The following is a 23,504-nucleotide window of genomic DNA, read 5'->3' as shown; positions in this document are numbered from 1 at the left end:
ACACAGCAAAGTGTTCCTGGTGGGAAGGACAGAAATAGGGCAGGGCAGCAGCTGGAAGGCAGATGAGAAAGAAGAAAGAAAGCACACAGGGAGGATAAGAAAGAAAAGCAGAAAGGCAGAAGCCGCAAGGCTCAGAACTAAAGTTGGGAAGTCTTGGCCAGAGGCTGGGTTGTGCCCTGCAGTTACGAGTGGCTGCAGGCCCACCCTTGCTCATGGTGGCCCAGGGGTGATGTTTGCCACTGGCACAGCAAGCACCTTTACACAGACTACCTGACTTGTGTCTACTGAGCCTGACAGCAAACCTTTCAGCAAAGAGTGGATATATATTTGGTATTCATGCAGTGACACTAAGGCGCAAAGAAGTTTTGTGCTGTTTCATCCCCCATGCTGATTGTACAGACAAAAGGAAGGCACCATCCCTGCCAACCCTTCTTCAGAAGGTTAGTTCAGCTCTGCAGGTGACAGAGGTTAAGATGATTCTAGGGAAGGGTAGGACGTTTTGTCCCTCTGAAGCTCCCTAACCTTTTAGACAAAGCCACTGAAAAGGACCCTTCACCTCCTGGTGACACCTCTGCAACCTGGCCTGCAGCCGGAGAGAGGAGATGTAGCTGAAAGCAGCTAGAACAGGGTTGGGATGTTAGAGAACATGAGAAGGAGCAGATGGAGTCCAACCTCACTTGGAGCCTCACCTTTACTTCCTCCTCCAGGGTAAGGTTCCTCTCCAGACTGCATTCTACCATATCCATAGTCACTGGCAACTTCTTGGGTATCTCTGTGCATCTCCGGATCAGCACAGGATTGCACCCATTCAGGAACTGGTAGCCAAACATAAAATCTTCCTTCCAGTGCTGCATCACATATTCTAAAGGAAAATGAGTCTGCAGCATCAATATCAGTGCATTTTGGATTTCTCCCTTCCTCCCCACCTTTTGTTATACTCCACTGCAACTTTGACTAAAGAAAGTTGCAAGAAAGGAATTCCAAAAGTGGATTTTTTTTAAAATCACTTAAACGGACAATGCAATCTTTGCTTTTCTCTTTGAGAAGAACGGAATTGATAATAATTTGTTTCTTCATATACAGCAGCTATGAAGAGTAAAATATTCCATTCCAAGGAAAAATACTCTCTCCATCTGCAGACCACCTTTTCAGGTCTTCCACAGCATTTTTAAATCTCACTCTTCAAATTCTCAGGGTATGCTGTACAGACAGATAAGCCCCAAAATGACGGCACTGGCAGGGGAAGGGAAATATTCAACATGGGAAGGGAAAGAACAACAGCAGATGGAGCAGTTCACTTGGCTGGAGCTGGGTGGGTGCTTCCTGGGGAAGGGTTTTGGCTGTGGGCTTCTCACTAAGGGTCCTCATTGGCTGTTTTAATGTTTTTTTTTTCCTGTTTATTTTTCAATTGTTAATATAAACCTAGATTAACAACTCTTCTGAATAAAATGGTAGTTTTAGGTACTCCATCTTCTTACTATTACATGTGTAGTAATACTGCATGTTTCCAAACTTGCAGTTCTCAGTTTCCTAATATATTGCCACTTCAGCCTACAACTTCAAAGTCAGAAAAAACATGATTAATATAAAAAATTCCATCGGTATCTTCAAGGGAAAAACAAACGACTTAACCAAGTAACATTTCCCACTATGGCCTATTTTCAGGAAAAAAAAAATCATTTTTCATTCAAAAAAATTTTAAGAAAAAAAATCAGAAAACCTTTTTCTGAACTCAATTTGTTTTTCCAGGAAAGGTGAAAGGATTAAAAAGAGAGACCTGGAGGAATGCAGTGATAATTAAAAAAAAAAAAAAAAACAACTCACATTTTTTTCTAACAGAGGAGGAAAAGTTGAGTTTACTTAAAGTTTATATTTACATCATCTCTGTCAACTGCACAGTGAGTTTGGAGCTGTATCTGAAGTCTATAGGGAGTAAAAAATGACTCATCTCCTTGGACAGAAACAGCATGACTGAAAAACATCTTGAACCTGTTTCTGCCGGGGTAGGGCTTGCAAATAATCATATTTGGTTACATTAAGAATCAGTCTCAATTATATTAAAAATTTAAAACTCGCAAAGTTGGAGTATTCCTCACGGACATGGAAATATTATCAATTAAATTAAATGTAAATTATATCTAAGCCTTGTGTTAAAAGTAGGAAGCAATCTTATTAAATGTAACAAATTGCTGTAATTAGCTTTTAATAGCTCTGGACTCCTTGTGTGCTTTATTTTATACCTGAGACTGTAGAAATTCCTCCTATTTTTGTTAACTGGTCCTTAGCCAGCCTGAAGAGAGGAAATACTTCAGAGCAGGAGGGAAAAGTATATTCTTTTACAGAGTCAGAACAGGCCATTTACATGCACTTGAGGAGCCACACAGTAACTACTGAATAGTATCTATGTATCTATTATAGCCAGTAACACAGTAAAATAAAACCAAGTAATATAACTGCCAGCCATAGTATCAGGTTGGGTTTGGCTCACAAATCAAAGGCTTCCAAGCCCTGCTTTGCAGAAGTGACACCACCAGCTCATTCTGTCTGCAATACCTTTACTCAGCTTTCAAATAACTAAGATTTCATACTGAGAAAGATTAAAGAAAAGAAGAATTTTCTCTTTGTATCTGAATACTGCATCAGTGGACGTTTTAGCAGTACCAAAGATACTCCAGAAACCAAATAAGCATGAACACAAAAGTGAAACTCAGGCTCTTACAGTGTTATTTTTTTTTTCTAGTAAGAAGATGCGAACATGAAATTGTAAATGCAGCACCACATTTAATGCAGTATGCACCAGTAATTCTGACACATTTTTGAAAAGAGGTAACATTTTGGGTAGATGCCGCAAGCCTTTTTAAGCACTAACTTGCACTAATTTCCAGTCAGAATTATGGTTCCTCTGGTTGTGGTCTGATGGCCTATTTTGTCTGCAGCAGAACCAGGTAAAGAAGCTACAGCTCCCAGGTCATTCTCAGCTCTGTGCAACCTCTCCCCTGACCTGCTGGACTGATGGCATGCATTTTCATGCTTGAAACAAGTTCTGTCAAAATGACCCCTGTTAGGAACAAATTACCACCAAAAGCATTTGAGTTGCACCTCACAATTGGCACAGATGGCCCACAAGAACTGACAGAGGGGAGCTACAGCAGAATTGAGGCACGGTTACCTCCCCATGTTGGCACAGGAATGAGGAGCCGGGAGCTTTAGCAGCAGTGTAACCAGGACCAGGCACATGGCTGGGATGTTAGGCAACAGACTTTAATTTGGACTATGCAAGAGGCCAGAGGGCTGATCCTAGCACTAACTTTTAGTGGAGAACATTTCCAAACAGAGCTCTTAGCAGATTGTTCATGTATTTAGATGACTGAAGCGGGAGATATGTGAGCAAACTTTCAAAAAGGCCTTAACAGTTAATATGCTCTGAAAACCCCACTGAACTATCTTTAGGTTTAAATGGTAAACACAACTGAAAATTAGTTCAATGGTACTTGCACATATCTGAAAAATAGGTTTCTAAAAGCCAAAAGAGATTATGATGCCCAACTGGCTTGATGTCCAGTATAACTCAGGACAGAGAACATCACTGAGCAATCCCCAGCAGTTTTAGCTTGTATGACATTGTAAATTAGAGAAGTTGTGGATGCCCCATCCCTGGAAGTGTTCAAGGCCAGGTTGGATGGGGCTTTGGGCAACCTGATCTAGCAGGAGGTGTCTCTGCCCATGGCGGGGGGGGGCGGGGGTGAAACTGGATGACCTTTAAGGTCCCTTCCAATCCAAACAGTTCCATGATTCTATGATAACTTCATCTTTTGGTCTTGCGGGCTGTTACTATGATCAGCAGTCTAACATTAGAGGCTGTTTACGATAAATAATGTGAGAGCAGAAGTGTAGATCAGCCACTTCCATCCTAATCAGATATATTCACAACAACAAATTAGTCATTTGACAACGCAAACACAAGCAAATGCTGATAAACCCACCAGAGATTGTGTTGCTGATTCTCACGAAGATCTTCTCAAAATCCGCGAAGTCACTCCAGGAGGACTGGAACATGTGCATAAACCGGTTGATATAAAGATTCTCCATTCTAAAACCAAAACAAAGTCCTGAACTGTTACATAAATGCTAAACTTGTTGTTATTAAATGCAAAGGACTTATTTTGATTAGATGACAGTGGATATAGAATAAGGTTGGCTTTCCACTAACACTTCAAATGTGCAAAGAAAAGAACATTCACTGCACAAAGATGGGTGGGGAACATAACAGAGCAAAGGAAGACCACAGTGTCACAGGAAATCCTCCCAAACAGAATTTGAGGGATGAACAACTCCAGAAGTCTGGAGTTATAAACAGCAAACTAAGACTGAAGGACATTAAAATGAACTGCATTAGAAATGGCCGAAGAGGGCAAAAAGCCTGGGTGAGGGTTTCTGCTTGCTGATAGTGTAGGTCACATAAGCACCTGAAGTCTTCAGGATTATCCCCACCTACACATGATTAATCCTGCAAATCTAAGGAATTATACATTGCCAACAGCATCTTAAGATCCAGCGCTGCAACAGACAAAGGAATCTCCCAGCCATATCTTCTTTCTAAGTTCAGTTTTGCATGTCTCAAGAAACAGAACTTTCCCTCCTTTCTTCCACTATTCCCAAGTCCCATATAACTCTCACAACTCTCATATTTTTCCTTAAGTTTGTACCCTGTCCACTGTTACACTGTGCCTGCCTTTGGGTTTTCAAACACGCCTCAGGTGTCTTCCTTCCTATTGCATCCAACCTAAAGGAAGACCTCATACCTTCACCTCAGTTGTGCAGATAGCTATCCCAAGTTCCCAGAACACAACAGGGTAGCTAGATAGGAGCTATCAAACTAATTCCCCAGAGCTTTTCAGTCTAACCAGCCAAAAATGTAAGCGTAGATTTTCAACCCAACATGCCAGGCAAGTACATTGCTGTTCCTTGGGACAATGTCTTTTGTGTCACACCAGTGCTCCAGAACAGCTGGCTATCTGCAATAAAGCTTCAGTTTCCTATTTCACAGCGATGTGCCCTTACAGCCAAAGACAACAACAACAAAAGTCCCTGCACTCTGTTAAACATTTTGCAAGTTTTACTTGGCTGTGAGTCAGGATCTCTGACAATATATTGCAGACTGGTAGGAAAGGATGGCTAGATGGGCTGCTAAGCTCCCTACTTCTCTTATCGAACTACGCTTGATGACAAAACCTCCATCTGATCTCCTGGGAGGCACATCTTTCCAAAATATGGAGGGACCAGCATGTTATCAGAATCACAGATGTAGAAATAGTGGGTGATCTTAGAGCAGCCTGTTCCCATCTCAGACTACCTCACCATTTGATACAGCACGATGCAGCTTGGCCTTGTGAGACAGCTCTGAAGTGGACTCACAGGCCAGAGGGTTCCTATTTTCCTCATTAACCCTGTATTATTTCAAAGAACTCAGCAGGATTTTTCAGGCTCACCCAACAGCTCGGACTCTGTTTTTTCAATGACATGAGAAGTGCAAGTGGGTTGGCAGTGACTTTATTGCCACAGACAGAACGCACTCCAATGTGGCTAACCACACCTATCATCACTTCAGTGAGGAGCTGCTGGGAACAGCTTTTCTTCAGCAGGGTGTCAAGGGCACCCTGATACCATCTTTTGCTATCTGACTGAAAGGCCTAATTTTTCCAAATAGCCAGAGGAGAGAGTATCTTCAGTGGGTGACACTGAGGACTAAGTCAGATGCCTAAGGTAGCACATGACAATAATTCTCCTTCCTGTGCCTTTCATCAGAGCCTCCTGTCTACAGCCAAAACAGTCTAGCAAGGATGCAGAGGCGTAGCCAGTTTAAGTGTGAAAAGCTTAAAATATTGATTTAAAACAAGAAATTTTTTCTTCATTTTTTTCCTATTTTGTTTGACTGCAGGTCCAGCTGGGAGAAAAGAATAAAATTTTGAGATTCAATGAAACATAAAAGGTGAACACGTCCTTACCCTGCACTAAAAAAAAAATTTTTTTGCAAAATTCCACAAACACTTACGCTTTAGAGTAGTTCAGGACGAAGTCAATTCCTTTCTCATTGTCAAACTGGATGTCACGGGGCAGTTCACTGTGAGAATGGGCATCAATGCTCAGTGGAAAGCCAGGATGCCACTCCTTCCAGCTGAGAAAACAAGAGAGATTGAATTAACTACTTAACGTTACCAGCACAAGAGCTGTATCATTCATTCACCTGCACTGCTTCTGTGACTCAACTATAAAGAAAACTTGCAGCAGACTCATTTGGGACAAAAATAGTGACTTACACTATATTAATACCTACCAGTAACCTACAGAAACCTACTAGTAACCTACAGAAACCTGAAGTACAATAGAAGCCATCTACTTGGCCACCTACCTTCACAAAACCTGAAGTATCTTATTATCTGTGATATTTCCAAACACCTGTCACATTTGGTTGAAATTGGCAGTAGCTACAAATTTACTGGGAGGGGAGGGGGTAGAGAGAAAGATGGCTGTGTAATGCCCACCGTTTGATCACATTATCCTAATCCTTGGTGCTACAGTTTTGCAGAACTGAAATACAGCTGGAACAGGGTGAAACAACCTGAGATTTGGAGTAAGCAGTGACTTGATAATGTTTTGTTAATTGTATCTGCATAGTGGAAAGACACAGAAAGACAGACACAGAAACACACAGGAGTTGTAACTAACTTGCGCCACAAGTCTCCCGTGACCAAATGCATGCTCAGACAGCTACCTCCATAAGATAAAAATAATGCTTTACCCAACTGGCATTGCAGAAGTCACTGAGCAGGAATATTATCTGCCCTAAATTTGCAAAAAATACTGTGAAATGACTAGCAGCTAAAAGTACTCAGACATGTATTTAGTTTCCTCCAAAAGGCAACTGTGCCAGAGACACACAGTCTTGTCTCAACTCCTCAGAAGAGCCTCACCTTCACAGCACTCATTTTCTGCAATGTAGGATCTTGCACTGTGCCCCATTTTTACTTCAAAAGAAAGTGGGCAATTTGTAAAGGTTTCAATGGTATTTCCAAATTTCCTGCTGCACATAGATTGCTTTGGGCACTGTCAGTTAATGCACATGAACTGCAAATTGCTATTTTCCTGGAACTAAAAGTGGTTTTGCCTTCCTTTTTGCATATATAAATAAATTTTTGTGCCCCTCATCTTTTGATCTAGCTTTTCCTCTGCTCTGTTTCCCATCATTTGTGTTCAAGATCTTTTCTTAGTCAAATGATATCAACAACACATATGCCAAACCTCAATCCAGCAGTTCTGAATGGACCCACTGTTATTCTTCTCTACTGATAAGGAGGGGCAAGTGAGAGAAACTTTTGTTCTTTTAACAGAGAGTATGTTTCTACAGAAAGGAAATGCATGTCTTCTGGAATTACCCACTGATAAAAGACAGCATTTTCCTGTTGTGACCTTCTCTTGATTAGGAACAAAGGTCCATGACAGTATAGAGGTGGATCATACAACTGTGTTTTGATAGCACATTCCAGACCACTCAAACAGGGCCAGATCTTCCACTGCACCATGTGCAAGAAGCAATTAAAACTAATTTGCTAGAGCAGCCAAGGAAGTTCTGCTAAGAGATGACAGGCTTAGATGACGTTCCAAAACTGGAGTACTGCTTGCAAAATGCAAATTAAATCTGTCTTTGACCATTCTTGAAAGAACAACTGTGGGTCAGAGGCTGTACACATGCAGAGACTGTACCTCCGAATTCCACCTTAAATCTTCCAGACAGGCTTATCTGGGATTCAAGTATCTCGTAATGCCACTTGCAGCAGCACGGCCATCATTTACATGAATTCCATCTAAAGTAAGAGCATAAATGGCCAACATGCAAACTTACTTTTTTTTTTTTTTTTTTTACCCAGCAATTCAGTATTTAGAGGAATATGATGATCTGAATATATTCTGCCAACCCCTGGCACCTGATGAGAACAGGCCCTGGACTTTCTGGGGAGCTATGAGAGACTCACCGATATGTTTTTTGACGGTTCTCGAGCTCTTTGCGTCTGTGCTGCTTGAGAATCTGGGTCTTGTCATCCCGGGGGAGCTTTGCTGTGAACCAGGGAAAAAAGACAGGGTTATGAGGTTTCTCTATCCCCACACAGGTCTTGAGGAGGACAGCAATGTTTCCAAACCTTCAAACTTCTGACCTATACCTTTACAAAGTTTCTGTGGGAAATGCTCACATGATCCAATTGAGTACCTCAAGTAGAAATGCAGGTCCCTAGACAGTCTGTGGAAGGAGATAATCTCCTAACTTGGTGCCTCCCATAGGCAGGAAATTTGGATAAGCTAAGAACATCTGTCTTAACTCTGTATAAAACCTAGATTCCTAACATAGACACTTGCTGCACTTATCTGGTGTTAAATGGTCTGAATAGGATCATGGGAATTAATTTTATATTTCAGCATCTAAGGGTGTTTTCGCTGATCAAAGAAATCACAACCACAATTATTCTAGCAAATCTTCTAAGTTAAAATACAACACTGGGAAACATGTCCTACCCTCTCTCCTTACACTGCACTCTCCTTGCGCAATGAGCACATTTTTGTATCATGAAAACAGAAAGAAAACCAGGGAGGCTTCATTCCTTGACAGCTTGCTCTTCTGGCCACATATTCACTATACCACTAAACAACACAGAGACTTCCTTAGTGATCAGGAGAAAGGGCAAGGTATATGGCTTACTTTACATATGCAAATGGAAAGGCAGATAAAGCCCATAGGAGTTCCATGGAAATACCTATTTGGGGTTGGACACTTCAAAGGTAATACAACTGTTAACATATATGGCTAACAATTTCCAGCTGGTTGTGTTTAAGTTACCAACAGGGTTTCACTTGATTTTGTCCTCTACCTCACCATACTCTGAATTCCATGAAAAGCTGCTTTTTTATGGAATGGTTGCAGTTGTTACAAATCAAACTATGAAGTATGAAAAGTCCCCTCTGAAGACCAAAACTAAGGAAACTGACACATAGTTGTCATGACATGACAAAAGGCTTTAAACACACAGTTCTTCAGCATGCAGCATGTCTAACCAGGCAGCCAACACATTAATGGGGAGACAAGCATCTATTTCCATCATTTCGTATATTGTCATCTGTTTTCAGGCGTTCATGCTGCAGACCTCTACAACAACCAATACTAGGAAAACACAGAGGGGAACAAGGAAACACTGGTGAAAAACACCTGCCCCAACCCTGATCACAGTAAGTGGGTAATTGAAGACTGTTAAAACACAAATTTTGGGACCAGTAGGCTACTTTGAACAGAGCGCAGAAGTGCCGTAATGCTTCTCTCAGTTGGTCTCTGCTACTCACAGCAGCCATATCTATCTCACCCTGCTTTCTCCTGGACTTGATAACATGCAAAGAGAAGGGGCCAAAAGTGGAGCTGTTGTTTCATGTTGTTTCACCTGCTGAGGTTAACCTACTTTGGGATTTTATTTTACTCTCAAGAAAATGAGGCAATTTCCAATCAATTAATCATGGGCCATTTACGGGCTTAGCATGAAACAAAGATGGGACATTAATTATATTAGCTCAAGAGGGCTATGGAGATGTGGAACAGACAAAAATTTGGCATTAGGGTCAGCCTTCAATTTCAAGACCAGCATACTGAGCAAGGGAAAGAGCACTCCCTTGCATGTGTTTCCCAAAACATCCAACTCAACCGCCAGTGTCCAGCCTGACAAAGAAAGTGGTCCTAGTCAGCAGGGACAGCCCATTCCCTTGGATACAGAAGGGTTCTGGCAATGGTTCTCCACATGATAGAGAAGACTGGGATGTACATCAGGAAAAAGGAAGGAGAGGTGGGAGAATTCTGGGAACTCCACAGGAAATCTGGTTTCTTAAGGTGCTCACCTCTTCCATCTCGAAGGACAATCTCTTTTTCATCTGTAATCCAACGGTAACATGGAAATTCCAGATAATCACCCACTGGTGTTTTTACAGTGACATACTTAAGGTACCAATCATCTTGGTACCAATATTTTCGTTTCTCAATTTTTATTAGCTGAATTTCTCCAAGGTCTTCTTCCACTGTCACATCATAGGAGTCAACCTACAGAGCAGAAATACAGTCAATGGTCCGCTGCATACACAGGGAGCACAACCAGCACTACACCAGCATACCTGGCCTTCCTGGTGGCCTGGTATGGCATGGGTACAGCAAAACTTTCTCGCTTCCACTGGTTGAGAAAAGGAAGGGCCATTATGGGATTGCAATGCAATAGAAAGATGAATAAAAGAACAAATAAGAACATGCAGAGCACTTGAGAAATGAAGAAACATTTTGTATGCAAAGCAAAAATGGTATTACTCCTTGAAATGTTTGCAAGTCTGAGAAAAATCTACAGACCATGAAAGCTTTTGCTACTGCCCTAGCAATAGCCAAAAGAGAGATTGGTTGGGCAAGTCTATTCACGCAACTGGACTGGAAAGATGACCATGAGATCAACACACTGGATTAAGAATCAAAAGATCAGTGTGTATTATTCAGATAGTCTTCAGACTCAGGACAGCATCCAGATCACCTGAATTCCCCTTGCCTCATGCTTCTTGTGGCTGATCTGCTTCAGTTCTCCATTTTAAAAATGAGGACAATGATGCATTTTTTGTCTTTATCACTCAGATTCACAAAGGAATGTAAGCAGCTAACTGAAAGCAAGGTTCACAAGAACCCCATCTAGCTCTGTAGGTACTTCAGCATCTTCAGGCACTCAGCCTTTCACAGAAAACAAGTCAGCATGTGGAAACATGGCTTAGTTCCTTCCTTAGTTTAGAGTTAGCTCAAAGGCTCAACTCCCACAATGAGGAGAGACCTCAGAGTGGCACAGTAGCTAGTCTGGTTAGTCCTTTCCCATGCTAAGGGTCACAGGAGCTTTCCACCGAGCGGGTACTGATGGCTTGGGCCACACACACCTCCCCCTTCAGCTGTGTCCTCACCAGCCGCCTACGGGGACAGGCCCCAGAAACCTTGGGCCTGTCCCTGTAGGCCTTGCCAGGAAAGGCAAGAAACCTTGCTCGGCCTTGCTAGGAAGTGTGTATTTCTGGCCATGTGCAATAGCAAACCTAAGCAGCCAAGTGCTCTAGCTACTGAGGTGTGATGAGTGGCTGAACTGAGGACCACGTAGAAGTAGTCACCCAGACAGAACAAGATACCTCTGGCCACCAAGGTCAGGCACCGGTTTACTGTGAAAATCCTCTTTCCCACAACGCTGCTTTCAGTGCTGCAGCATGGCCAGGCCTGGGAGAAAGCTGGCTGTGAACATGCTGCTCCCCTCAGCACTTCTTGCCCGTGCTAAGCACCACCAACCCAGAGCAATGGCTGTGATGAATGAGGATTAAGCACCTCACTAAATGGGCTAGTGTATTTAGGATGGTGAACTCTTATCCCAAAGACAGCTGCTTCAGTCCACTCATGAGATGCATGCAGTCTCTTACTGCATGCCAGCACAGCACCGAGCAAACTGTAGTTTTGGTGGCACTTGAACTACCAGAACAGAAAGAAATGAGTAATCATTTCCAGTATGACCAGTAAGGAACCACATGGTGCTAGGCAGTTCTGGAGAATGAAAACTCACTTTCCAACAGCATAAACAGCTCAGGGCAAATAGGAGCAGCCAAGTGCTCACTGTAGCAAAGCTGAATTGGCTACAGCAGTCAGGACAGCAGCAGCCAAACCCCGCTCTGAGCAGATCATCTGCTAAGCACAATGTGGTTACAAGTAGAGACTGCATTCTGTCATGTTTTTTCTAAATGCGGACAATAATCTTAGAAACAAATCAGTTGCTGATATTGAAAGGGTGAAGCACTCTTCCTCTATAAGCTGCAGGGTCTGTAGGCACTCACCTCCTTGCATGTGCTTTGTCATTTGGCTCCTTGCCTAGACACCATGCTCTGCTTGTTCCTTTCAGGAGGACTTTCTAAGCCCTCTCCAGGCAGGCATTTGATATATACCCACTATTACTTTCTTATTTGCTTAAAAAAAAAAAAAAAAAGGCAGCTATTTCACATAAGGACCAAAACTGAAATGTGAAGCAAGATTAAATTCCAGACAGGGAAAAAAAAATGTAATTTATAAATGTCTCCGGCACCTGTTATTTCAACTCTTACAAAAATAAGATTCATAGCACCCATACAGTTAGAAGAACACACATGCTAAGAAGGACCCCTCAGTATCCTTCTCTTTCTCATTTTAACCCAAGTTTCCCACATTACTGATGCCAAATACCCTTTTCTGTGAGCTGTGCATGAATTACTATCTGTGATAATCACTTCAGGATGAAGACATCTACCTATCCGCCAAAAATTTGGGATGACAGACTTTAGTTCTCTCACAACTTGCTACATGAAACTACCAGCTTTCATAAAGTTCATCACATCTAATTGACTCACAAAAGTGAGAGAAAAATAAACAACCAAACCCTTTAGGCTTTGAAGTCCAAGCTGCAGACAATGAAAGATTGTCTGTCTGTCTTCCCCAAAAGATGTTCTTCAATAAGCTTCGAAACTGTTCAAGCCAGATTGCTACACTACAACTCTTACGAAGTTGTTTCACACCAACAAAGATATTGGAGTTTCTTCTAACAAGCAGCCTAATTTCACTTTAAACTCCAATATTTAAAATCAGTATTGGCATCACGTATTTTGATATGCTGAGACTTAACAGACTAATATCAGTTTGAGCTATATTCCCCCTTTCCTACTAAAGCTAAAGACATCAAACAGTTTCTTTTAAAAGCAGGCTTATCATGTCTTACATCAGAATTTGCAATGTTTTTGTTAACAGCCCACCCATACAAACAAGGTGATAGCAAATGGGGGAACTGTGCTTCACAAACAGCATGGCAGTCCTTGGCAAGCTTGGAATGACAGCATCTGCCTGTCAGAACTGGAGCTGAGAGATGAAAATCACAGAGCTAAGATTTCAGCGGGCATATTAAAATGATGCCTCTCTTTCTTCGTGCATATCCAAGCAGAACAGAAACAGTTCTTTTGGTAGAGCTAATAAATACACTAGTTGTAAACATTTTGAAAGCTTACGTTGCTGGATCTTGAGCCCTTTCACCCCTCTCACACACACTGTCCCAGACCAGCTAGAAGCACAATGTGTACAGGTAAATCCGTTCCCTTGATGATTCAAGATTTTGAACCAGATGTGGAGACTGAAAAAAGTTAAGCAGCTTTTCTCAGAAATCACCATAACAGTGATTTGAGCCACCACTATGGTGATCTGTGACTGCAGGACCTGTGCTCCTGACTAAATGGATGGATATGCCTTCCTCCCACAAATGCAGATTGCAAATACCACCCTGATCTTTGCCTATCCCCCCCGTCCAACATCCTCAGCTTCACTTGTCAATCAGCACAAGCAATTCTGGATGATGCCTAGAAAACATAGGTAATAGGCTCAGATTATTTCCCATTCTTCAAATCTTCTTTCCAGAATGCAGTACTCAAACTGTTTCTAATTCAGGTTAATTTCCCTGCAACTTCTCATTTTCTCAATAAGAGGAGTGACCGTAAGCTTGTAACAACAAACTCTTCACCAGGCTCAGGTTTCGCATTGAGTCAGTATTTCTGCAATTCCGTATGTCTTTTCTAAGACCAGACAGCACCTTGCAAAAGAGCCGCTAGTCTCAGGCTATCATACCATTTATCTCAAACTTGGTCACTTCCTGCTCATGTACCTCTTTACGCAATTACAACACAATTAATTCTCTTTTCAATTTCAACATGATCTTGTTGCATTTTGCAGTCCAGAGCTGGAAGTAACCACCTTTCAGAGACACAGACCCAATGAAACCACAAAGCTATGTGAATAGCTTGTGTTCATCACTGCAAAAGGAATTTAAACACATCAAGACTAATGCAATAACCTATAGAGCAATAGTAAACTACATCTGGATCAGAATTGCTTTGTATTTTGCTATTTGGGATTTTTTTTCTCCAACTTTTCACTCATTTCCAGTTCCAGAGCTAGTCATGTACAGAGGAAACACAGGCTGAACAAAGACAGTGTCTGGACAGGGGAAACATACTGGACTATTTTTAGCTCAAGTCCTCATGAAAACCTCTTGCTGTCGAGTGTTTAGTATAGCACAGAAAGTCTGAATGTTTCCCCAAATCCTTGTTGCTCAAGGCTCAGCTACTCTTTTTAAAATTTCTCTTCTTTAAATGTTTAGCTAACTTACATTAATAAAGAATCCTCATATATTTATGACTATAGTTCCTATAATTTCACACTTATATAAATACATCTAGGATTAAAAATGAAACAACGTGAACCAGACCCAATCTGTTGATAGAAATGTCAATTTGACAGCCAAGACTTTGGCATAAACCCATTCCTCTGGTAAAAATTTCTTTGAGAATATTACAAGAGCCCTAAAATAGTTGCATAAGTCATTGTCAGTGTAATGCAGAAAGGACATTCAATTAGCCTAAATGTTGCTGAGGGTTTTTAGCCATCTTATGACCATCATGGTTCTATGTCAATGGCAATTCTGGAAGCAACGATTCCCTCCTCGCACAGCTTCCTCTACCTCCGAGCCAGGGAGGCTAAGGAATAACTGAGATTAACTAATGCAATTTTGCTAACGTAGTAAAAGTACATCAGGCGACAGAAATGGTGCAAGGCCCTGATAAATGCTGAAGGTTAGTTGTTCAAGGTTTTTATTGTATCCATTACATGGGGTCTCCTGGTAAACACATGGTGCCCTTGATGTCTGTGCAGTGAGCCAGTGGTAACTGGAGCTTTTATACAGCTGACCTCAGAGTGAAAGAACAGAATTAGTGACGGCTGCTGGACTCTCCAAACTGCCGTAGCATCCTGTCCAGCAATTTACTCTCTGTAAAACCTGAGCTCTTTCTGATTAAGGGGAGCCTCCTGCTGACCAGCCTAATACTGCAGCAGGGATGACACAGACCAGCACCCTTTCTGTAAGCTCAAAGCGGACAGAGCTGTATTTCCCTTCTGGAAATAGTTGAGTTTCAGCAAAAAGCAGATGAAGGGGTAACAGGAAGAAAACAGAACTGAGGGACACGATGACATGCTGAAATTGCTCTGCACCAACAGGAACTTACTCAAAAAACAGTGAGTGAAGAAGAGCAGCTATGGCTTTCTAAATTGCCCGCGTCCAGCACTTGGAATAAGTCAGACTAAAACTAAAACTGAGCTGCCTTTGTGCAAGCCCCCTCAGTTTTCTCCTCACCCCTCTCCCTCTATCAACATTTGGCACACAAATCTTCTGTTCAGGAGTGGTTGGAGCCCCTCATCCACTGTATCTAGTAAAACTCACAATTTGCATTAATTTAAATGAAGCCATTACCAGAATAACGGAACTACTGAGACTGGCCCAACATTTAGCAATGAAACTGTAAAGTGGACAAAGCCTTACAAGATAGTACTGTAGAACTGTGGTTATCCACAGGAAAAGTGCCTTTTCTTTTTTTTTTTTGTGATCACATTTAAATTGCTTGCCAGAAAAAGAAAGTTATAGGGATACTAGTGAAACACCAAGCCGGGACTGGTTTCAATTGCTGCATTTTACAAACCAATCAACATGAAACTTTTTTTGCCTTGTGTTTTTGTTTGTTTGTTTGGTGGTGGTGGTTGTTTTGTGTTTTTTTTTGGGGGGGGAGGGGTTTTCTGTTGTTGTGTATCTGTATTTTTTCTTTTCTTCTTTCTTTGCACAATGTATTAGTAAGACTCACAGTGTTTTGGGCACAACGTTACCTGAACAGGTGCCTGGAGAACTCCACAGTGCTTTCCAAGAAAATGCCTGCAGCAACAAAACTTAGCAAACATCCTGCAAACATCCCATAAGCCAGGCATATTACAGATCACATTAAGAAAGGACTGCATATTTCTCATATCAGACAAACATATAACAATGAACGGAAATAATTAATTTGGATACTAGGAAAAGTAAAGGTTTCTGTCAAGGACCTTTGCAAGTTGGAAACAAGTTCAGAAAAACAAAAGATGGACCCTGTCTCAGAAAGCTTACTTAGCTAACAAAATATTTTGTATAAAATGCTAGGTAAACACTTTACCCAGACAAAACCTTTCAAATCTACCTAAAAGCTACATTCCTGAGGTGAATGTAAGTGCTTCTTCTAGGTGCACACATCTGCTCTAGAGCTACCAAACTCCACCAACCTCCGCTCCTCGCCCTGCAGATCCCAGTGCTCACACATCTCTGCCCCTGCCGGACCTGGTCCCAAAGCAGTTCCCAGGCAGCTGCCAGGCAGACACTTGATGCTCACATCATGGCATTTTCTCCCTGTGACAGGATCCAGTCCCCCCTAGATGTTCAAAGCACTGTCAGCCACTTCTCAAAGATCCTGAAGCCCTCCTTTGGAGCCTAGGGATAAGAGCAGACTGCCTGGTGGCAGGAGTCCCTCAGTGCTCATCTCCTCAGCCAGGAAGGTCTCACTCCTGGGCAAAGCACACTAACCCTGAGTCTGCAGGATACTCTGAGGTCTTCTTCAACCTCTCTCACTAATGCTAAGCTTTGCTTAACGTTACTTACTTTGTTAAGTACGTGACTATTCACTGGATAAAGGAAGAAGAATGAGAGGATACCCATTTGGGAGATTAAGATAACAGGACCTCTATGCAAATGAATGTTTAATCATCAAGGAAATTAATTGAAAGAGCAGCAGCTGGTAAGTGCCCACACCTCTGAACCTTCTAGACCACTTACCTCAGAACTTTTAACTAAAAACATTCGGGGACCGTATCTACATACACCATCAACCCTTCCTCAAAATGCTGATTTCTGTTAACCATATCTGAGGTGTCTAACGCAGAAGAGGCCGGATAGCTGACTTAGGCTGTGAACCTCATGGGTAGAAATAAGCCTCAATGCAAGGCAGCACCGTGACAGCAAAGTCCCACTTGTATATGCATCTGTAGCTCTCATTTCCAAAGTGAGTTATGCTAAAACTTTCAAAGCCACTTAAATCTTGTTAGATCTTTTGGAAGCTGTGAGTTAGGTTTACAAATAAAAGACACGTTAAAAAAAAAAAGGAAAAGAGACGTCTATTATTTTGACAGCAGACAATAAACAAATAGATAGCATGCTAAAACGGTGAGGATAAACTAAAGCATATGAGGTTGCAGACGGATAGCTGGGACGCTGTGACAAGGTGCCAAGACCCCTGAGAGGACAGGACACACACTGCAGTAGCCAAGGGCAGCAAGAGCAGCCCAGCCACCCATCCAGCCCCAGCCCACCTCACACCTGCACGTCCTCGCTGTTTTCCAGCTTTCCCTGGAGTCGGGGGGACATGTCTCCTGGCAGGCATCCTGCCTCCCCCCAGAAGCTCCCGCCAGGAGGTACCTCGGAGGCAGCACTGCCCTGACTGCCGCCCCGGAGCATCACCCGCTAGCAGGCAGCGTGAAAGCAGCTTTCACAAGGAAGCACCGGAGCCCCCCGACAAGCCACCCCCGAGGGGCTCCACCTGCCCCGGGCAGCGTGTCCGGGGCCGCGCACCCACCGCGCCGCGCTCGAAGTCGTTGTAGAAGGGCTTGTCCAGGAGGTGCCTCTCGCTGCAGCCCGCCGTGCCCTCCAGGCTCAGGTACACGTAGTCGTCCGTGCCCGCGAACCACTGGCTGCCCGTGGCCACCGTGACGGTGTAGGACGGCATGGTCCCGCCGAGCCCCGCCGAGCCCCGCCGAGCCGAGCCGAGCCGCCTCCTGCCCGCTCCCCGCTCAGCGCCGCCTCCTCCCCGCAGCCCGGCCCGGCTCTGCCCTGCCCGCCCCCCCGGCCCCGCTCCGGGAGGGGACACGGGGACATGTTCCTCGCCCTCTCGCCGCTCCGGGTACAGCCGCCCCGCGCTGCGCCCTCGCTCTGCGCACCCAAAAGCCGCAGGTCCCCGCAGGGCACCCTGCTCTCGGCTCCTGCTGGTAGGCGTTGTGCAAGGAACTCCTCTGTCTTGTCAAAAATCCCTCTTGTCCCGGCACAGCTGCCTGTCAGCGCATCAGAGCTGTACATACACGCACCCCCACACCACTTCCACGGTAAAAATCCCATAATTCCACAGTCTGCACCCTGCCTATAGCACGCACCGAATTTCTGCTACAATTAAGATGCTAACATTAGGACAAGTGGAGCTGGCTGATGCTGTACACTTGGCCCTTAGGCACCAAAACCTTCGAAGCTATTCTCCTGTATTTTCACCCAAAGCCGCATGCTGTAACCCAGCCGCCCGATGCCCTGCTGAAAGGAGCCAGGCTGGGCTTTGCAAATCCCAGTGTCCTGCCTCCGTTGCTCTGCGGCCAAACCAAGCACCTTGTTTCATCGCTGCCAGCCAGGTTTCTCTGCTGCTGTGAATTTCTGTGGCAGGCAAGCAGAGCAAGATCAATTAAAATCAGCTGAGGAGTGATAAATTAAAATCAGCTTTGCTCATGGCACACTTGCACCTCAGCTGCTGTGCTCACACGCATTAACCCACTCCTCACAGCCTGAGGCTCTCATTATCAGCCCCCAGCCGTCACATACAGATGACGGAAGTGACAGACATCAGCAGTTTGAAGTTAGCCCTGGCTCTGCCTGCTTCTGGTCTGGCAAGTCTGGCTGCAAAGTGCCTCGTGCCCCCCTCCAGCAAGGACAGGGAGCTGCAGCAGCTTGGGCTGCTGGGCACCACTGCAGATACACTTACTGAGACTCTGCTTCAGCTTCTAAAATTGGAGCTATCCACGTGGGTCGTGGCTTGCTTGCTTGCTTACCCACTGTAGTCAGTGGTGGCCACACAGCATTGTGGACAGCCTGCAATGCCCTGTTCTTCCATCTAGAAGGTGTGACGGCACTGGGCTAAGCTCCAAACAAGTTGGAGGTCTCCTACATCTCTTCTGTACAGAGAGACTCAGCCACTTGCTATACTGTGACGCCATCAGATATCAAGGCTCTCCCACACTGAGAGTGTGTATTTACATGTAGGCACAAAAAAAATCACTGTGCCTTCCTTGGCTATATGGAATTGCTCAGCGTGAGTCTCTCGTCTGCTGCTGCTTTTTAAATAGCACCCAGAAGTGCAACATTGGCAATGGTCACATCGCACACCCAAGGTAGTTGCAGAACCCCAGCCCAGAGCTCTGATCTCTCCTCCTGAGGTTTAATCAGCAAGGGATCCTTCCCGCTACACCGTGATCCCTTCCAAGGACACTGTGACCCCATGAAAGTGCACCACAAACTCCTAAGTCTTTCCTTGCTTTTGATTTTCCCTTTATAACAGATTTCAAAGAAATCACACATCATTTTTTGCACAGGTGCTAACAGTACTGAAGTTCTTAAATTTAGGCTGACAGTCAGCTTTCACTCACAGTTACCTGAAAATCTTCTCACACGTCGGTGCCTCAGAACCCGCTTTTGTCAGACACGAGGCCACCTTCTGGGCACCTTTGGTTTTGCTGCAAATACGGAGCAAAGCGTTGTCCAAACCTTGTTTGGTGGGTTTCCACGTTTCTTTGCATTTCAGTTCCCAAGCGGCGTTTGAACCCATCCCATTCCCCTGGGTGTTAGGTTTTGTTTTCAGACTGTTCTGGCTTCTTCTGCACAGATATGCCTGGGGAGTCTCCCTACAGTGCTGCAACTTCCCTTATCAACACAGTAAAGAAAATATTTGATAAGCTTGGTCCTGTACCTGAAATCCATAGGAGCGCGTTGTTCTCTCCCTCCAGCCCCTTCACAACTCTTTTTGGTCTGTTCTTTTAGAACCTTTCAATTTTATCTCGATTTCTACCTGCAATGATTTCTTGATGATAGTGTTTACTATTGGTAGAATTGCACATGCTTCATATCAAGATCCTGCCAAACAAACTAGATCATTATTCTGTGTGCAAAAAGCAAACCAGCCCTTTTATCAAGAGGCTACCTTATTTCACCCCTGAGGAGACCACACCATATGAGACCCCTGCATGGTTCTCTTTTGCGTTTTATCTGATGGTTGCTTGACATTGGACAAGGAAACCATACTTGGAAAAGGCAGTTGGATCACCTGGCTGCATCCAAGGCGAGTGTCCTAAAGACGAGGACAAGGGACGAGCAAGCCTGCTGCTCAGGCACGCAGACAGAGGCAGCCTGCTTTCCTCCGGCCAGGCCTGGGAAGGATGCGCTGCCTCTGCCTGGTAGCCTTGTTCCTGCAGTAGGGGAAAACACCCAGAATGGTGAAATAAAACTCCCTGCCCCTTTTTGGAAGCAGGGCACGAGCCCGCTGCAGGGACAGGAGGGTTATTCATGGGTCCTGTTCCTCTAAGTACTGCTCAGATTCACTGTGTCAAACTTTCCAGCAGAAGGCAGTTGCTGTCCCTCTCAATCTCCTTGCAATGCCAATGAGAAACAGGGTTGTACTGTGAAGATGTCACATCTCTTATAGCTCCCCTGAGGCTACAGATAATTTGGATCAGCAGATGGCTCCTGAAGTATGCTAATAAAGGACTGGGGATGGGGAGGAATGATGCAACATGGTAATTACCAAATGATGGAGGTGATCAGCAGAGCCTGCAGAAATTTACAAGCTACGTAAGTAATCTAGGGGGCATTGGCTTAGCAGCTGAGAACACACGGGTGCTAAATCTGCACTGCTCCACCAGACCAGAAAGCAGCAGCTCCTTGTTCACAGGCCTGCTTCTGTCCCAGCTCAGAGGGGCCAGAAATCAACTCTAAGAGAGCAAGGCTCAGCACAGGGTGTCCTTGCTCTGCTATCCAGGTGGTGGCGACGCTGACACCAGCTGAGCCCATCACAAACCCGAAGCAGGGTTGCTATACCAACGCTTACCACAATATCCTTAAACAGTCTGTGTATCCTTAAACACTTACCCAAAATCTGCAAATCCTCTCGCTGCCCCTGCAGATGTAGCCGTGCTGCTCTGGCATTTTGCAAGAAGAGAGAGGAAAGGAGGCAGACAGACAAGGAATGCAGCAGCATTTGGGGCCACCCTTTTGGGATCTGAGAATCACAAAACTGGAATAGCAGTGGGGGACTGAAGTCTGGTGCAAATGTCCCAAGCCCTGGCGACAGTCCCAATAGAGGCACGTGCAATATCAGCTCTAATTTGAAGGCAGGCAGGCCCAAATTCATCCCTCAAATAATACCTTTGACTTCTGCCTCCACTTACTTTGGCCCAGTGCTACCAGAAAGCTCAACAGTTGGATTTAATTTTCATGAGAAAGTGCTCTGTTGGGATAAAATTAACCATCATCTTGCTGGCAGGAGAATGACTTAGGTAATTCTGTGGTCCTGGAAAAAAAATCAATCCTCCTGTAACAGCACTTTCAAGACGAAGAAGTAAAGCATGAGAACAAGACAAGTGGCAAGACAGACTCCAGAAAGACCTCTGTTCATCCTCAGGAAGGGAGCAATGGTACTTCATGAGTTAATTTAGGATGCAGAGGGGTAAAAAGCCCATATGAAGTACTACATATGTTGCCTAAGACAGCTGTTTTCTTAGTTGGAATCAAGTCTTCAGTCAGAGACATTTCCTATTCTCTCCAAACCACAAGGATAACCATTTCTCTCGACAAAGGAACACACTGTCCCCAGTACCAGACCCTACAGCTCTAATAGTGATGAATTCTCCTAAGATGGCATGGTCTGCCCTATTTGCAGGTGGCCTTTGAGGAAGAGAGCATCAGAGCAAACCAGCACGCCAACAGGCTCCCAGCAAAAATGGTTGGGAGGTTAATTTTAGTGAAGTCTTAAAATGTCAGGAATTGCAAGCCAGATTCCTTGAAGTTTGGGGATTTAACAAGCACACCCTCAGTGGTGATCTCCCTCCTCTGCTCTGTGCAGCCTCGGGGTTGTTTTATTCAGTTACTTCAAACCCTCCTCTGATGTTAAAGCCTTTGAGACAACTTCATTCAGCCTCTTAACACTGCCAGCCAAGGTCTCCTCTCTATTTTCAGCTACCAATTCCTCTGTCACCAATCTTGCCTTTTCTCTAGAACACACTTTAAAAGAGTATTCTTAAAGTTTGCCATCACTTGACCCTTTCTGAGCAATATTACTTTTTCAATTATTCTATCCTGAGTAATACACTGAACCTGCTCCCTATTTCCTTTACTCAGGGCTCTATGATTTTATATATATATATATATTTTTTTTTTAATTTTTAAAACCTTCCCTGCCTCCCTTCTGAATTACTTTCTCCTCTCTGTGTGGCCAGGATGATTTTTTTTAAAACCTCTGTTTCTTATTCTATGAGATATTTTTGCCTGATTTTCTGATATCATTCATCCATCCTAAGGCTGTGAAAAAGCATCCTCTTCTCACTGTCTGGATTGTGGTAACACCATACCCCATCAATCCCAAAACATCAGAGAGCATCCTACACATCAGAGAAAGGAGCCAAATACATGATTTACAGGAAAAACTGGGAAGGCAGGCTGACATTGAGCTTCATATGCACAGTGCCAGTTTTGAGTACTTCCACAGTCATCTTTATGAATCACATGCTGATGTAATTTGGCTCTTCCTGACACAACCCTCTCTGCCCTACTTCGCCAAGAGGTGAGCTGAAGACTGAGAAAATAATGACAGCAGTGAAAGAGGAAGGGCTGGAGGGAAGACAAAGGAAATTTGGGTTGCATGAATAGAATGAATGGGAAGGGCAAACACACTATGATATGGGTAAACAGGCTGAGGATGGAGAAATCTGGACAGTGGCCCACATGGCAGCTGTGTGGAGACACGCTGGAGGACGTACAGCCCCTGCATGTTGGGCAGAACAGCAGTGCATGGCCCTTCTCCTGCTACTGGCTATATGTGTCCTGTGCCTGCAGCAGGCCTCAGCTCAGCCTCCCAGCCTGCTCTGCTGTGTTACCAGCCTCTCCAAGAGCCCACCTGCTTCCTCCTCAGACATTGTGGGCCCAAAACTCCTGGCCACGGCCACCACAGCTGTTTTCCCTCCCCTAGCTTCCTGACAAAACCCTTGCAGAGAGGTGACCTCCTCTCCAGCCAGGGCGTCCTGTGAACCTCATTTCTGCACCTCATCCCTCTGCTTCCCCCAGCCCTCTTTCCAAGGGGTCCCACCAGAGCAGGTTAGCAGGCACAAGTCTGGCTCTCAAGGTCCTTGGGACTTCTTTTTTTTGAGGAGCTGGGAGACAGCAGCTGCAGTCTCCATTTGACACCTCCACAGCCTCCAGAAGACACTCAGGTGGATCTTCCCAACCCCTGCTGCTGCCCTCCTGCCTCACATGGCCTCGCTCTGTCCTGGTGCAAGAGGCAGGTCACACCGATACTGCCCACCAGCTGACAGTAACTACTCACCACATGGCTTCAGCTCCCGAGGTCAGCTGAAAAATTCAGTACCTGGAGTCACAGCTGTGCCACTGCTCTGCTCTGCCTTGGAGATGGGCACGCTTCACACAGTGACAGCAAGAATCTCAGATCAAAGCAAGGTTTGCAAGAGGGAAGAAGTCATTTTGTAA

At 44.4% G+C, this 23,504-nt stretch overlaps 1 protein-coding gene across 1 annotated transcript in view; it reads right to left on the bottom strand.

Moving 5' to 3' along the window:
• Positions 1-17,819, bottom strand: part of ALOX5 (arachidonate 5-lipoxygenase) — a 30,572-nt gene extending 12,753 nt beyond the window's left edge. Inside the window, exons 1-6 of the mRNA XM_035561192.2 lie at positions 17,575-17,819; positions 9,928-10,126; positions 8,031-8,112; positions 6,053-6,175; positions 3,984-4,090; positions 690-862 (exon numbers count right to left, since the gene is read on the bottom strand). Coding sequence (XP_035417085.1) covers positions 690-862; positions 3,984-4,090; positions 6,053-6,175; positions 8,031-8,112; positions 9,928-10,126; positions 17,575-17,724 — 834 coding nt within the window. The 5' untranslated portion in view covers positions 17,725-17,819. The remainder of the gene's footprint in view (positions 1-689; positions 863-3,983; positions 4,091-6,052; positions 6,176-8,030; positions 8,113-9,927; positions 10,127-17,574) is intronic.
• Between the last annotated feature and the right edge of the window lie 5,685 nt (positions 17,820-23,504).

The sequence above is a fragment of the Cygnus atratus genome, chromosome 7, assembly GCF_013377495.2.
Source record: "Cygnus atratus isolate AKBS03 ecotype Queensland, Australia chromosome 7, CAtr_DNAZoo_HiC_assembly, whole genome shotgun sequence".
NCBI lineage: Eukaryota > Metazoa > Chordata > Aves > Anseriformes > Anatidae > Cygnus > Cygnus atratus.
The sequence above is the reverse complement of the archived record's forward strand: the minus strand, read 5'-3'. Positions and strand labels throughout refer to the sequence as shown.